We start from the raw sequence: 16,822 nt of genomic DNA on the forward strand, positions 1-16,822 counted from the left end.
AGTAGACATATTGGTATTTTGTTTACTACCAGCCCCTTCTGTATGGGAATCGTCCCTTTCCTGTGTCATGTAATTCTGGTAGGGCTATAAATCAAGAGACTGATTTCCACCCACGTTAGTGGCCATACAACCAACCAAGGATGACCAATCATAACTCCACTTAAGGGAATTTCTATAGACTCTAGGAGAAACAGTATCTCTTCTGAGATTTCGAACTTGGATCATCTGGGACCCTAATTTTCACGTAAAGCCATGATGCCTGCCAATTCTGGGCAAGGCAGGGTTCAGAAGTTGAGAGGGAGAAACTGATTCTTAATTACAGCTGTTGAGTTACCAGATCCAGCCCTGCCTGAAACCAACAGTTCCACACCCTTGGCCTTAGTTACATTAACTAATGTTATCTTCTAAAACGTAACAAAATTAAGCTTGCTCTGAATTGGATTTCTATCACTTGGGGGTTACTGGAGGTGAACCCATGATCTTACCCAACTCAGCATATTTTCTCATTGACGTTCTTCCTAAGGTCCCACGGGATGCACTTACCACACCTCCACTGAAGTCATCTGAAGCCCCTTCTATTTTGTAGTTTTCCCTTTGAATCTACTGCCCTGCCTCAGGGCGGCAAGCTAAGTAGCGAATACGGACAATACTTCTTGTTCTCATGGACTTTTTTCTAAAAGACAGACAGTTGTGTCAGCTGATCATGTTAGAGAATCCCTAGCGAGAGTCGTTTTTTGACCAGGACCCCTGCATTCACCCCGACCTCATTGGGAAAGCCTGTACTCACCTTAATCCCGTATTTTCTTATTCACTGGAAAAGAGCCTACAGGGCCAATTAACATTAATTTCACAGGTCCTTGAATTGTCTGCTTCATAAGTTCTCCTCTTTTTAAGGTTTTTAAAGATTGGTTCCATTTGGGGGATTCTAACATTCCAGGCCACGAACATACTGTTTCTCTTCTACAGTGCTTTGGACCCATGAGCCCAGTGTGGGAATGTTCTTTTATATCAGGGGTTGGGAAACTCCAGCCCATGGACCAAAGCCAGCCAGCCACCTATTTTCATAAATCGTTTTCCTAGAACACAGCCATGTCCATTTGCTTATTTGTTGTCTATGGCTGCTCTTGTCATTCCCACAAAGACCATATGGATGCAGAGCCAGAAATATTTAGTGATCTGGCCCTCCACACACAAGTTTCCTGATCTTTGCTCTAGATTTTAGTGCTTCTCGATCATTTCTTCATCCTGGCACCCATAAGCAATGGTACTCTGAGAGATGAAGGAGTTAATAACTTGACAAATCTTTGGAGCATACTGCTTGGGAAGGTCTACTCTAGATCACGTGGGGCAGGATATGGCCTGGCGTATATTTGGGATATCACTGTCTGATAGCCTAGTCGTCTTTTTGAGACACCTGGGGGGCCAATATGTGATCTGAAGCTTGGTTCTGTACATTCTGTGTTTAGAAATCCATGTGGATTTCAATCATGGCCAAGGCCAGGGTTACTCCTGTTCCTGGGTGGTGGTGATCTCCTGGACATCCTGACTTCTCATGGAAACTGTCCCTGCAGAATCAATCAACGCAGGGTTCCACAATGAGACTTAGATAAGCACAAAGATGGGGCGCCTGGGTGGCTCAGTCAGATAAGCATCTTGACTTCAGCAGCTCGTGGGTTTGAGCCCTGCGTTGGGCTCTGTGCTGACAGCTCAGAGCCTGAAGCCTGCTTTGGGTCCTGTGTCTCCCTCTCTCTCTGTCCCTCCTCCACTTGCACTCTGTCTCCCTCTCTCTCTCTCTCTCTCTCAAAGATAAGTAAATGTTAAGAAAAAAATTTTTTAAAAGAGCACGAAGATGTTACCATCACTGGTAGGGCCAGTCTGAGCCATTTGGGGTTCAAAACTAACAACCAGCCTACCTGTGCAAGAACTGTGGTGTGCCCTTGAATATGCGGTCAGACTCTGTAACAGCTGTCCCAGTCACTTGACCTTTTCCCTCAAACAGCACCACAGTAATGGCAATTAATGCCCATCTCCTGATGGGCCGATGGTACTAACTGGTGTCCATGACTTCACCTCTGCACCTTAGCCACACGGGCTATGGAATCCATAAACCACATCACATTTTGAGGTCCCATCGCTATAGTCTTCCTTTTTTCTCATTTCATTATGGCATAAATTCACTGCGGAAGCCAAAAGAAGTGACCATACACTTGTTATATTGCCATGGAGGAGAAACGTGTATTAAGAACCATTCACACCAACAGAAAGAATGAAACTGCAAGTTTATTTAAAAGTATAAAAATTAAGAAACAAAAACAAAAACCCAAACCAAAACTTAACCAAAACACAAAAAGCAACCACACACAAACTTTCCAGTTTGCATCAACTCTGAACATCACACACTATTTATCAACCACTTTGTTGCATGTTTGAAAACGATGTCAGTTTCAGAGTAGGGGCTGAATCAGGGGGTAAGCTATCAATTACAGTGCCGCTCATTTTAATGCTAAAATAAAAAAGAATTCGCTGCTCTCATCTGAGAAAAAGCACAGAGACGGTTTCCTGGTTGGTGTAGATTTAGGCAATGTATAAAAAAATATTCTGGATGGAAATGAGTTAAAAAATATTGCTGGCCACTTATTTGCCATTTTGAGTAGGGGGAAAAACAGGAAAAACCCCTGTAGCTTTGGTGCCCTATTTATATATTTTTAAAAAGATTCATTAAAAAAATCAAATCTATAATAAAAATGTCCCTGTGTTTATTTAAAAAAAACAACAACATTAATAGGTTTTCTTATCTACTAAGACCATTTGTTTTTCCTAAGATGCCTGGAAGCAGAAAAGCGAGTGAGATTAATTCACTGCACAATTAATTAAAATTAGAATCCTTTCTTCTAAACAACTTCCAAAATACCGGAAAGGAGCATGGGCCCATCAAAGGGAGAAGAAATAAAGGAGATGAAATGTTCAGCCAGAGTTCCTACCACACTCTGGATACCATCATTAAGTTCTTTCTTTATCAGAGTACTTGGAAAATAACTCAAGTGTTATTTAAAAAATTAAAGACAGAAACGACTAGCCTCCTTTTCTTTAACTTAGAAAGAAAGAAATCACCAAGTCGCTAGCTTTCCTGTAACATATTTTGGATATGGTTAAAAAAAAAAACAAAACCCAAAAAAGTCCACAGAACAGGATCACTAAATGCTACTTCGTCCCCCACTCCTGCAGGCTCCATTTAAATTAGCATCAAAGAGGTTACCGAAAATTTCTTCCGCTGCGGGAAGAAGTCCTGAATGGGTGAGCGCTGCCTGGAGTGGTTCCGCCTGGTTCCAGTTTTGTGCCCCATCAGGGTGGTTTCTTGCCAAATAACGCCTACATTTCTACCCACTGTATCTCCAGGGAGCGGGCCCTGCAGCTAGCTGGGCACAGAGAAAGAGAAACACTAGCAGAAACCCAGAGACTCTGAACTGAGGGAGAAAGACATCCCTCCTTCTGCAACCTTCAAGAACTTGATAAATAACAACTCAAAGTGCAACAATGCACGAACGCCAGGCACACAGGTCAGTCTGCAGTGACCCGGTGTCAGGGCTCAGCGGGACAAAGGTGTGATCTCCTTTTTGTATCTTTCTTTGGACCTCACTAAAGGAAAAACAAAAGAAAACAAAGAGACAGCTTTCCTATACACATATAAATAATCCCTTAACTAGAAGGGAAAAAACAAACACACTGTTTCAAATGCATTTCTAAGAGATTAAAAAACAACAAAAAAAAGTCCGAATGGCAAATCTTGACTCCAAATTATCTACCGTCCACGTCTTTTAGAGGAGAAACTATGGCAAGTCAGAAGGAGCCTGACCCTGACTCTAACCCTAGCCCTAATCCTAAATCAGGACGCTGGTATCTGGGCCTTGGGAAGGGGAGTGTGTGCAACACAGGGACCCAGGAGCTCTGGTGGGAGGTCCTGAACATTCTCACGTGTGTCATCAACCACAGTGTCCTCAAGTCCAAACGCACAGGTAAGATGACTTCTGGGTGTTAAGGGGACGTCGGAAGCTAGTGTTGAAAGTTGCATGGATGGGCACAGATGGGCGTGGTTTACAGGGACGGAGGACCAGATCAGATTTTTGGCCAATTCAAGTTGGGGTCCTCAGCCCTTGGCTCCGGGAAGGTCACAGCCAGGAAGGGGACGGTCCAGAAGCCAGAGAAGGGCTGTGGCCCTCAGCAGGCCCAGGCTCTCGGCAGCTTGCATTTGAAGAGCTGGGAACTCGGACGAACTCAACGGCAGAGGCCCCCTGCCCGTTCCGGGATGAGGCTGATGACACATTGCAGAGAAAAACCCTCAACACAAGGATTCTTGGGGAAGGTTTTAAAGCCTGAATCTATCAAGTAAATGGTTCAGAGTCACTCGGAGAACCAAAAGGCCACTGGTGATTGCGGAAGGGTGTAACTCATGGCTGTTTCCTCTGGCCACGGCCTCGGCCGAACCTAGGGCGGCGCGCAGGAGAGTGTGGGGCAGGCTTTGGTGCTCACCTGGATTCTTCCCAGGGCAGCCATCCACGACGGCCTCCTGGAGGATCATCCGACCCAAACCTCCCACGGAGCCATATGGTAGCAGCCACGGGGAACTCGGGCTGGTGTCTCCCACCCTTCTGGACATCCAACACGGCACAGGAGCGCTGCGTTTCCCAGGACTCCTCAAATGCCGCTTTATCCGGCCGCCTGCAAACTTACGTTGCCTTGTCCGCAACATTCCAACAATGACACAATGACGTGGCAAGTGAGCTCACGCTCCTGGGCCCCGCAGGACGAGTGACCTCCCAGAAAAGATGGCACAACACATCGTGTCGCCCGAGAGGCCAGAAAAACACCAGGTCTCCTTCTAAAGAACATCCCTGAAATCTGGGGTGGGGTGGGGGGAGAGGGTAGGAAGGGGACGGAGAGACCGCTGACACCCGAAATCCCTCCTCGAGGCACCCTGAGGAGCTCCCCATGAGCTGAATTGTTAGGATGGTACCAAGTCAGAGCAGATTAACCCACATGGACTTTGGAAGCGCCAGATTTATACTTCTGCGGTGCCCTGGCTGGGCGTGGAGTCCCTGGGCCCCGCGGCGCTCTCCGTGGGGCCGGGCTGCCCCGGGCCATGGCCGCTGTCTGCCGCGCTCAGGAGGCTGCTGGCCGCCTGGGAGCTGGCGCTGTCGGCACTCCCGGAGCGGGAGCGGTAAGGGGGCAGGTCCGCTTGGTTCAGAGACTCAGTGTCGGAGGAGTAGGGCGGCGGAGGAAGGTCGTACCACGCGGGTCTGCAAAGAAGAAGGCAGGATGGGGCGGGAGAGGCAGGGGACAGGGGAGGGAGGACGACGTGTCAGAAGCCAAGGCAAGGCGGTCGCCCCACCTTCCGCCCCGGTCTGTGGGATGCTGATGTGTCCCCCAGGTGGGGCGGCTCTCCGGGCTCTGGGAGGACCCTTGGTCTGCGACAAGACCAAGGGAACGGACAAAGGTCAGTGTGCTCTGGCTGGCTCGTGCCGCGTGGGCAGGTGTCCACGCCACATCCTCTGGGTGGCCCCGGGTCGAGGATGCCAAGCGTCCCCTTGCCTTGTCCTGGGCGGCCTGGCGGGGACACTTGGCTCCACCAGCGAGGGGCCCTGCGGTCCAGGACTGAACCTCTGACGGTCCACAGAATTTGGGGTTCTTACTGAAAGTCAAGAATTGGCAATGTGGACTTGGGTGAGAGGGTATCTTCTCAATGGCTCGGTGCTCTGCAGAAGGGGTAATAATGACACCTAGCTTGCAGGGCGATAACTTAAGGGAAGAGTCTATTTTGCAGTGCTCACTGGGAGTCAGACACCATGCCCCCCTGCCTTACCTTCATTACCTTATTTAGTGCTCACAAGCGCATTCAGGGCAGGCCATTGTACTGGGGAGGAAACTGAGGCAAGGGGGCATTAAGTGACTTGCAGAGGACCACAAATAACTAGTAAGCAGCAGTTCTGGGATTGAAACCCAGGTGTTCCGACTCCAGATTCTGCAATTTAAACTTTACTCTGCATTGGAGGGTCCAAATAAAGAGGTTATGAGTGGTGAGTGAGGTCCTGGGCTCGGACGCTTATTTGCAACGACGTCCTTAAGCACAGCCCGCTCAAGTGACGGTTATCTTTTATGAGAAGGAGAAACAAAGTTTAAAATATACGAGAGCTGCCACTGGAGCGGGGAGAGGAGCCCAGTCAGCCCGGGCACAAGAGCTTCAAAAGGCCTCTCGCCGCACCGGGTAAGTCCTGGGCTCAGAGGAAGAGAGCACTCTTCTTTGACTCTGAGAGCCAAAGTGAACTTCCCAAATGGGTTCTTGGGGACACCCTGGAGGTCACCCAAGAAGGGAGGGGAGGGTGGGGAGGCCTACCACCTGCTTCCATACAGAATTCTGCTTTTTGACTTTCTCTGTTGGGCTTTCTAGTCCAACTCCATTTGAAATGAGGGTCCTGTTGTTTTAAAAAGCTTGAGAGTGCTCTATTCTACTCCTTTCATTTTATAAACGAAGGCAAGCAAGGAACTCATTCATTCATTCATTCATTCATCCGTGCGTTCATTGGTTCAACAGTATGAACCACCTCTAATATGGCCACTGGCGCTGTTCTGGAGTAGGGGGTGAGGCCCCATGGTCTGAACATGTATCGGTGTGGCTGAGTTGGCCAGGATCCTAGGTCTATGTCCTGGGACAAGTAACTTAACATCCCAGAGCCTCCGTGTGCTCGTCTGTAAAACGAAGGCAAATAATGAATCTCCCCCAGTGGCTTGCAGAGAGGAGTAAATGAGATGATACTGTCTTGCCAGGACCCGGTAAAGGCCAGACACTGCTGTCGCGTCTGCTGCTGAGCGCGGGCTCGTGGCAGGCACCCGGAACCCAGGTGTGTGCGCCTGTCCCGCGTTCCCCACGCTGACCTCCCTCCCCCAGGCTCTGCCACCCAGCACGCACCTTTGGTCCAGCAGGGCCTCTGAGTAGGAGGGCGGGGAGCCCACTTCCGACGCGTTCTGCTCGGCCTGGCTGGCCACGTACTGGATGCCATTGTTGACGTTGTAGGTGACGTTGCAGTGGTGGGGGTGGTCCAGGACCACCAGGCGGGAGAGCAGCACGGGATGCTGCAGCCGGTGCACCGGAAGCGTCATGAGGTTGTTCCTCTTCCGCTGGTGGTGCAGGACCAGGGCCAGCAGGGCCACCACCAGCACGAAGATGACAGAGCTGCCGATGATGGCGTAGGTGATGCTGGGGTAGTACACGAGCTGGTTCTCTGAGGTCACAAACACCTGCCCACTGCCTGGTTCTGCGAAACCCCAGAGGGGAGAAAAGAGGAGGGAGGTTACCAATCCGGCTCACCTTCTGCTTCGGAGTCAGTCCCAGGAAGCGCACGCAAACGTTCAGAGCAACACGATTCGCAACAGCCGGAACGTGGAAACCGCCCCATCGTGTCCAGTGACTGGTGAATGGATAAACAAAATGCGGGATGCCCACACGACGGGATACTGTTTGGCCATAAAAAGGACTGATGCATGTGACACCACGGGTGAACCTTGAAACCATTATGCCAGACGAAAGAAGCCAGACGCACACATGCTGTATCATTCCATTTATAGGAAATGTCCAGGAATGGCAAATTTATAGAGACAGGAAACAGATGAATGGTTCCCCGGGGCTGGAAATCCCCTGGGAATTCGAAGTATCACGTCTACGAGGAACAGGGGTCGGTTTGGCTGGGGCTCCCTCTGTCTGCAGAGTGCTTATTTTACACCAGGCCCCATCTGGAGCTTTCAAGATAGAGAGCCAGCACGGCACAGGCCGACATCATGCACCCTGGAGCCAGACTAGGTTCAAGTCCCAGCCTCTGTGCCCTTTGGAACTCATTCGTTCGTTCATTCAACAAATGAATGAACTCCCTGTCTATGTGCCCCTTGGAAAGTGGCCAACCTCTCTGTGCTGTAATTTCCTCGTCTGTAAAATGGGGATAGTAAGAGTGACCAATCCCCTGGGCAATCGGGAGCATGGAATGTGTGAATAATGATCGAGCACTCAGAACAGCTGACACATTGTGCTACGGGGGTGCGTGTTCGAGACATACAGACACATGCTTTATTCCATCTACTTGCCTCACAGCAAGTCCATGAATTAGATGCTGTAACCGCCTTCTTTTTCAGATGAGGAAAGGGAAGCTCAGAGGGGTTGGGTCCCCTAATGAGGGTCACAGGGTTAGGAAAAAACAGCGGTGTCTGATCTGAGCCCAGTGATCTGACATCAGAGCCCTGCCCCTAAAGCTCCGTCCTGCGGCCCCCTAACCAGACTCGCTAGGCAATCTGCAAGCACTTCCTCGGAGTCTGCAAGCAACGGTCTGGTACATGTCCTACCCCCGGCAGGTGGCCCACCCCGCCTTTCCAAGTGTATAACAAGCCATGCTTCATACTCTCAGGTGAGGGGCTTTCCGGTCAGCAGAACACATGTGGCAACAAGACAAGGTCCAGGCTGACCCTAGGAAACCAGAGTGGTGTCTCAAGCTGGGGACTCCTCATCTCTGCAGAAGAACCACGACTACCACTGTTGTGGCCCAGCTGGAAGAATAGTCTAAATACAGCCCAAGTGAGCAAATCTGGTGACCACCCCCTGTGCGCGTCCAACCTCTGAAGCAGTGAGGTTTTGGTGGGTCCACAGGCGCCAAAACCTAGATGTAAAGTAGCAGCGGGAGCAGCAACCCCAGTGGCCCGGGCCCTGTGTCCTGGAGCTGGGCCAAGCGTTCCCAATCCCTTGTCACCAGATGTACGCCCGTCCTGTTCATCACAGCATCCCCAGTGTGCGGGATGGTGCCGGGCACGGAGCAGGCACTCAATAAATGCCTTCAGCTCAGCGGAAAAAAAACACGTATTCACACACCCTGGTAAGGCAGGTGCTGTCAGTATTTTATGATTCCTATTTTCCAGACGGCAGAGTGGCTCAGAGGTGATTTAACTTGTCTAAGTTCACATACGATGCAAGTAGAAGAGTCCAGGCCTAGAACCCAGATACTTCTCCATCAAAAAACCACACGCTGGGTGGGAGGGCTCAGTCGGTTAAGCGTCCGACTTCGGCTCAGGTCATGACCTTGCAGTTTGTGGGTTCGAGCCCCGCGTCGGGCTCTGTGCTGACGGCTCGGAGCCTGGAGCCTGCTTCGGATTCTGTGTCTCCCTCTCTCTCTCAAAAACGAACATTAAAAAAACAAAAAACAAAAAACAAAAACAACCATGTGCTGGGGAACACACTACCTTCTCTCCTTTCCTGATATAAACGTCTCGATTCCCCCAAACAATCCTAATCTGAGACACATGAAGATTTTCCCCCTCAAGCTCCAGGCTTTATGTTCATTTCTTTCTGGCCACATTCAAACAGGAACGAAAAGCTACGATGTTCCTGTAGGTCGCTGTTTCAATGATTAACTATACAGAAAGATGCAAGTAAGATGTTAGACAACACACAGAAGTGTGCTGCAGACAGTTGAGGGAAGGAGGCAGTTTGGGATTTTTCTCGAGTCTATTAGCTGTGACCATCTGGGGTGCTGCTGGAGAACTGTCTGCTCTCAGTTTAGATAACTAAAAGCCGGGTGGGGGCTTCTATGTGTGTATGTTTCAGAATTCAGGCTTGAAAGAAAATATCTTCTTCATTCTGTGATGTCAAGCACAGAGCTGAGGGGCTGAATCCTGGGGCCATCACTTCTAACATTTTTTTTCCTAATGTTTATTTACTTTTGAGAGTGACAGAGAGACAGAACCTGAGCAGGGGAGGGGCAGAGACAGAGAGGGAGACACAGAATCCGAAGCAGGCTCCAGGCTCTGAGCCGTCAGCACAGAGCCCGACGCGGGGCTCGACCTCACGAACTGCGAGATGATGACCTGAGCCGAAGTCGGACGCTTAACCGACTGAGCCACCCAGGTGCCCCTCTGGGGACATCACTTCTGGCTGCTGCTGAAGCAACTGACTGCACCTTCATGAGCCCCAGCTGCCTCCATGTTTAAAATGGCGGCAGTGGCAGTGGTGGGAAAAAGAGTAGCCGAATCCTTGGATTACTGGGAAGGTAAAGTACAATATATAGGTGAGGTGCCTGGCAAGTGTTTGCCCTCGGTTAATGCCAGTTCTTCTTGCTTTTTTATTGTGTAAAATATGCATGTAACTTATAAAATTTGCCATTCTCACCCTTTTCAAGGGCATCGTTCACTGGCACCAAGTACATTCACATAGCTGTGCAACTCTCACCACCATCCACCCCCAGAACTTGTCATCATCCCCAACTGGATAATGCTAACTCTGAGTGTTCACATTCTTTCCATTCTGCTCACCAACTTCTCTGGACCAGAGGCAGAGGCTGGAGAAGCCTCGCTCTGGCAGGGGGGTGGTGTGTGGGGGGGGCAGTAAGAATGGAAGAGAGGGTAAGAATTGAATGAGCTCCTTTTTAGGGCGATATGTCTCCTAAAACACGAAAGCAGGTGGATTTTCCTCAGGAAAGCAAACGGGTCCAGAGATTTTAAAACACTACCTTGCGTGTAACCACTTGAAGTTTTAAGAACACAAGAGGGAGCGCTTTAAACGACTGCAGATCTTAGCAGGCTCATTTGTGTCTCCGAAAGCAGGCTCTCTCCAGATCTGCCCACTTTGGCAGGCAAGAAGCAGCAATCACGTTCACTCGAGAAATTACGATGTTACATAACTCAGTGGTGCCCGGTCTCGTTTCTGCTCGGTGTGTAAAATGTCATCTTGTATTAATTCATTAACTAGATTCACTTTTCTTAAGAGCTTAATGAGCCCGCTGGCCAAATTACTAATATCAGAGTTGCCTGGGACCTGAGTTCTAAGTGCATAATCCATGGATAATGAAGTTTCCATTTATTCTGGCTGTCCCTCAAGCCAATGCCCTCTGCTCCGCTGTCAGCTGGAATTCCTGTCCTGTATCCGCTGTTTCCGCTACATTAATTGCAGGCAATCTGGTTACCACCCGGAGACCACGGTGCTCTCAAAACCGCCAGCAGCTCCCGTCATGCCTGGGGTAGAGCAGGCTGTGTTGTCCCCAGCGCCAGGGGGTGTCTCCGCCGCAGAGTCATCTCAGATTTGTACGGTTATCACCACAGTCTTCCGGCAGAGGGCACTCAGGTGTCCGGAGGAGGAGGGCCCCTTTCTAATTCACGGAGAGGCGCTGTCTGGCCTGAGGGAGGTGCGAAAGCAGCCGGCGCTCGTGACTGGGTGTCTCTTTGCTTCTAAACTATTCCTTCCTCCAGACGCAAATCAGATTTCCCAGGAGACGCAATTTCTCACCTAGCACAGGGGCCAACGCAAAGTTTGATTTCACGTTTTGCTGGCCAGGTCTGAGGAAAACAGGTGTAATTACCCATGCACGGTTGATGGGAGGGTGAACTGGTGCAGCCCAGGTGGAGACAGGGCTCGCAATACACAGCAAAATAAAAACGTACATCTTCTTTGGTGCAACCATTCCGCTCTCTAGGGTCTATCTGACAGATACACTCACACAGATGAGAAATGACTTTTTAATGTGAGTGTTCACGGATGCATCATTTGTAATAGCACACATATCGGAAATGATCTAAATGTCTATCAATTGTGGCCGGGCTAAATGAACCATTAGCTGTGATATCCATACAATACCACACCTCTCGAAAAGATCAGGGCAGCTCTACATACACTGATATGGAACCATCTGAAAGATATCTTGATACGGGAAAAGAAGCAAAGTTCAATGAAGAATGCATGGAGGGGCTCCTGGGTGGCTCAGTCGGTTAAGGGGCCGACTTCAGCTCAGGTCACGATCTCGCAGTTCGTGGGTTCGAGCCCCTCGTCGGACTCTGTGCCGACAGCTCAGAGCCTGGAGCCTGCTTTGGATTCTGCGTCTCCCTCTCTTTCTGCCCCTCCCCTGCTCACACTCTGTCTCTAAAATAAATACACATTTAAAAAAAATGCATGGGACATTTTTTTTTTTTTTAATTTTCATTCTTGAGAGAGAGAGAGAGAGAGAGAGAGACAGAGACAGAGACAGAGACAGAGAATGAGCGGAGAAGGGGCCGAGAGAGAAGGGAGACACAGAATCCGAAGCAGGCTGCAGGCTCTGAGCTGTCAGTACAGAGCCTGATGTGGGGCTCGAACTCACAGACCGTGAGATCATGACCTGAGCCGAAGTCAGACGTTCAACCGACTGAACCACCCAGGAGCAAGACTGTGTGGAACGTTTCTAGGACACACAGAATTGGTAACGCTGGGAGCTCCCAGCATGGAGGGCAGAGGTGAGAGAGATTTGTTCACCCCTTTCTTTCTCTTAGTATTGTATTATCCGTTCTAAAACCATGCCTACCGTCAACCAACTTTGTCACTGCCTACGCTGACTGTACGTCTTGGTTTCCCTTCCTTCTCTCCCTGTAACGTACGGACCCCTCGGGGTTCATGCCTCACCATTGTTCCCTCACTTGAGACCCCTGACTGGCTCACCACGCCCTGAGAATGGCATCCACGCCTGACCCCCAGAGTCCAGAGTCCCTGTTGGAATGTTCACTGCCCTGTTCAAGCCGACTCCTTATCACTCCCCTGAAAAATCAACTCCTGTGTGCCTTTTATAAAAGAAAAATTATTTTTAAAGTATACTTTCCTCCAGATTATATATTTTAAAAAGTCAGGTTGATCGAAGTATATATAATTTACACACACTCAGATGCACCCTTTCAAAACGTGCAGTTAGAGTTGAACAAAGTGAAACAGCTGCATAACCACGACCACAAACAAGATACAGAACCTTTCCATCCCTCCAGTTCTCTGTGCTCCTCTGTTGTCAATTCACCGCCCCTGGAAAACACTCATCTGTGTTCTGTCCAAAGAGATTCGCTTTTTCCAGAAAGTCATGTAACTGGAATTATACAGTACATAGCCCGCTGTATCTGGCTCCCTTCACTTGGCATGATGCTTCTGAGATTCATCCATATTCCTGGGTATTAGTACTTCCCTCTTTGAAAATGCGGAGTTGGGGTGCCTGGGTGGCTCAGTCAGTTAAACGTCCGACTTCAGCTCAGGTCACGATCTCGCCGTTCCGGAGATGGAGCCCCGCGTCGGGCTCTGTGCTGACAGCTCAGAGCCTGGAGCCTGCTTCAGATTGTGTCTGAGATTTTCTCTCAAAAATAAATACCCATTAAAAATTTTTTTTTAAATGCAAGTAGCATTCTGTTGTACGCAGGGACCACAATTTGTGTTGAGAGGGGGAACTGGGTGGTTTCCGGTTTCTGGAATGCAGGTCTTTGTGCTGACAAATATTTTCGTATTTCTTGGGTTTACACCTGAGGGGTAAGGCTGCTGGGTCCTACGGGGAGTGTAGGCTTCTTAGAAGAAACTCTCACACTGTTTCCTCGGGGCGGCTGCAGCATTTTCTCTTCCCCCAGCCATTCTGCATCCTCACCAGGACTTAACGTGGCTAGTCTTGAATTGTAGCCATTCCGACAGGCGCGTAGTTATAGCTCACGGAGGTTTTAGGTTGCATTTCCCGGGGACTAATGACGCCACTGAGCCTCTGTTCCCGTGCTGATTCACCACATGCAGATCTTCTTTGCTGAAGTGTCTATTTACATCTCTTGCCCATTTTAAAATTTGGTCGTTTGGCTACTTGGGGAGGAGTAAGAATCCTTTGTCCGTTTTGGGATACAATCCCTTTTCCAGAAATGTGTTTTGCAAATATTTTCTCCCCCGTCTGTGGCTTGTCTCTTCCTTTACAGTGCCTTTTTGAAGAGCAAGTGTTTAAAATTTGTCTTATGAAGTCTACTGTATTAATTATTTCTCTTATGTTTCCTGCTTTTTGTGTGCTCTCCAAGAAATCTTTGCCTGGGAAGAAATTTTACCGCTTTAGCTCCCACATTTACATCTCTGATCCACTGCAACTTAATTTTTGTTTATGGTTCAATGTTCTTTCCTCCCCTCCCTCTGGATATTCAATTGTTCCAGAACCATTTGTTGAAAGCCTACCCTTTCCGACTGAATTACCTTGGCACCTTTGTTGCAAATCAATTGACCATACAAGCCTAGGTCTCCTTCTAGATTCTCTATTCTGTTTGACTGAACCATATACCAATCTTTATGCCACTAAGTATGTTGATAACTGGAGCTTTATAGTTAGTCTCAAAATCAGGTAGGGTGCGTCCCTTATGCTTTTTTTTTTTCTTCTAAACTGAGCTTTATTTCTGATTAAAAAAATCCATTAAAATTAAAAGCAAAATAGAAATGTTCACACACACACACCCCACCCCCCAAACCTACTAGGACAAAACAGTTGAAGAGTTTGGTGTAAACCAGGGCTTGGCAAACTTTTTCTGTCAAGGGCTGGACAGTAGTATTTCATGCTTTGTGGGTCATATAGTTTCAGTTACAACTACTTTACTGGTGTAGCACAAAAGCGGCTGAGGATACACTGGTGAATGAGGACGGTTGTGTCCCAATCACATTTTATTTACATAAACAGGCAGCAGCTCGGACTTCGCTCACTGGCTGTTAGTTTCTTTTTCTTTCTTTCCCTTTTTTTTTTTTTTTAATGTTTATTTATTTCTGAGACAGGGAGAGACAGCGCATGAGTGGGGCAGGGGCAGAGAGAGAGGGAGGCACAGAATCTGAAGCAGGCTCCAGGCACAGAGCCCGACGTGGGGCTCGAACCCACGGACCGCGAGATCATGACCTGAGCCGAAGTCGGTCGCTCAACCCACTGTGCCACCCAGGCGCCCCTGGCTGTTAGTTTCTCGACCCACAGTGTAAATCCTTCAGAACTTCTCTGTGGATGCCCACACACACTTTCGTTCCTGCTGTCCAGATATTTCTGCATGTGGGCATCTCTCCTCACCCACCCACACCTTTGTTAAAGAGTAGCTGTGAAGTATCCCACTATATACACGCATCACAACTTACTTAACACTCTGCTGATGAGATGTACATTTAGGCTGCCTTTTTTTTTTTTTTTTTTTTCTATTACCAAAGATGCAACAACAACATTCAGGTAGACGGAGCAGACCGTGAGAGCCGCGAGGGTGGGCCCAGGCTTGCTTCTGTCCCCCATGCTACAGTTGGTGCCCAACACAGTGTTGAGTAAGTTAGAGACCCTATAAGGGTCTCTGTAGATATAATTAAGGTCAAGCTCCCAAGATGAGATCGTCCCGAATTAGAAGGGCTCTCAATCCCACGAGGAGTGTCCTTATAAGCAGAGAAAAGGAGACGGCACAAAACAAGACAAGGGAGAAGGCCATGGAAAGATGGAGGCGGAGACTGAAGCCACTGTTGCCCCAGCCGACCAGAAGCCAGGAGAGAGGCGTGGACAGACTCCCCTCAGAGCCTCCACAAAGAGCCAACACTGCCAAGCCTTTAACCCCAGGCCCCTGGCCTCCAGGACAGCGAGAGAACGCATTTCTGTTGTTTTAAGGCATCCAGTCTGTGGGGGTCTGTTACGGTGAGCACAGGAAACAAATATGCCATCCTATAAAGCAGCCCATTTTATAGATGAGGAAATGGGAACACAGGGATGTCAAGGAACGTGCCCACTGGCCCAAAGCTTCAGTTATCATTCACGACTACCATTACAGCTTCCCAGCAGAGAAACCGGGAAGAGCCCAGGCGTCTGGGTCCGGAACCCCTGCTCTTCACCCATGACTCGTTTTCATTTTTCACACGCTCTCAAGAGGCAGTCCTGGTGGCCCAGGGCCAGGCTCTCTCCTGGGAGTCCTCCTCAGGGCCACGCAATCTTGTAAAGAAGTAGGTACTCCCCGAGTACCTTTTCCTATCTGGAAACTAACGTTGGAACACGATCATTCACAATCTCCTCATTTACAGAGAGACTCAAACAGTGAATAAGAAGACAAGGGGAACTCTGAAGCTGAGTGAAGCCTGGTCTTGCCAACCTTCAAGAGGGGAAAACTGAAGCCCAGAGGGGTTAAGTAACGTACTGAGGGTCACACAGCAAACAGCTGGCACAACTAGCATTTGCACTCAGGAGTCTGAGGCCCAAATCCATCACATTTCGCCTGCCCGTTTGCCACCCCACCACAGTGCTCCAGCAGTGGGGTTGTCTTCCTTCTCCAAGAGCTCCCATGGAGACTGCATCCTACACTCTGGTCAACATATTCTGGAGAGTCTTCCAGAGTAAGTGAGATGGCGAGAGACAGTCCGTGAAAACGGGGACCTTGGTCAAACAGGTGTGAGGAAAACTGGATCGAACAAATCAAACTAGTCTCTTGGTAGCTGTTCAGAGCGCAGGCTCTGGAACCCAAGTGTTTAGATTCAATTCTCAGCTCTGTCACTTCTGAGCTGTGCGACCTAGGTCAAGTTACTTCTCCTCTCTGCACCTCAAAACCCTCATCTGTGAAACAGGGTCATAGTAGAATCCACCTCGTAGGGTTGACTAGGGACACAAAGAGAAAATACATTTAAAAAGTTTAAAACAGTATCTGGCGCACAGTAAGTACTCAGCAAACCCTAGTTATTATTGGTCGTTATAGTACAGGACTTCTCGGAGGCTTTCTTATTAGGCAAACGTTCACCGCGATGCTCCACAAGAGGCTGTAACCACTTCATCAGTCTCGGTGCTACCTGGGATGGACAGAACACTCATTATATTCCAAAACAGCACATTCCCAACATTCTGGAAGTTGTCTCTTCACAAATCAGATAGGGGCATCCCTGGCCCTGTTGCCGGGCGGGGGTAAGTTCTGTGGCTGCAGCTGCCAACTTAACAGGTGGAAGCTGAGAAGCAAACGCCTAGGGGGGGGGGGGGGGGGGGGGGGGGGGGGGGGGGGGGGGGGGGGG

General features: G+C 49.2%; 1 protein-coding gene across 3 annotated transcripts in view; it reads right to left on the minus strand.

Annotated features, from left to right (window-relative positions):
- Positions 1-2,262: 2,262 nt before the first annotated feature.
- The window catches only part of LDLRAD3 (low density lipoprotein receptor class A domain containing 3), a 195,547-nt gene continuing 180,987 nt past the window's right edge, over positions 2,263-16,822 (minus strand). For all 3 annotated transcript variants that reach the window (XM_040495438.1, XM_040495439.1, XM_040495437.1), the window contains 2 exons: positions 6,962-7,307; positions 2,263-5,294 (listed from right to left, as the gene is read on the minus strand). In XM_040495438.1, coding sequence (XP_040351372.1) covers positions 5,057-5,294; positions 6,962-7,307 — 584 coding nt within the window. In that variant the 3' untranslated portion in view covers positions 2,263-5,056. The remainder of the gene's footprint in view (positions 5,295-6,961; positions 7,308-16,822) is intronic.

Source organism: Herpailurus yagouaroundi, unplaced genomic scaffold, assembly GCF_014898765.1.
Source record: "Herpailurus yagouaroundi ecotype Mexico unplaced genomic scaffold, PumYag 187, whole genome shotgun sequence".
NCBI lineage: Eukaryota > Metazoa > Chordata > Mammalia > Carnivora > Felidae > Herpailurus > Herpailurus yagouaroundi.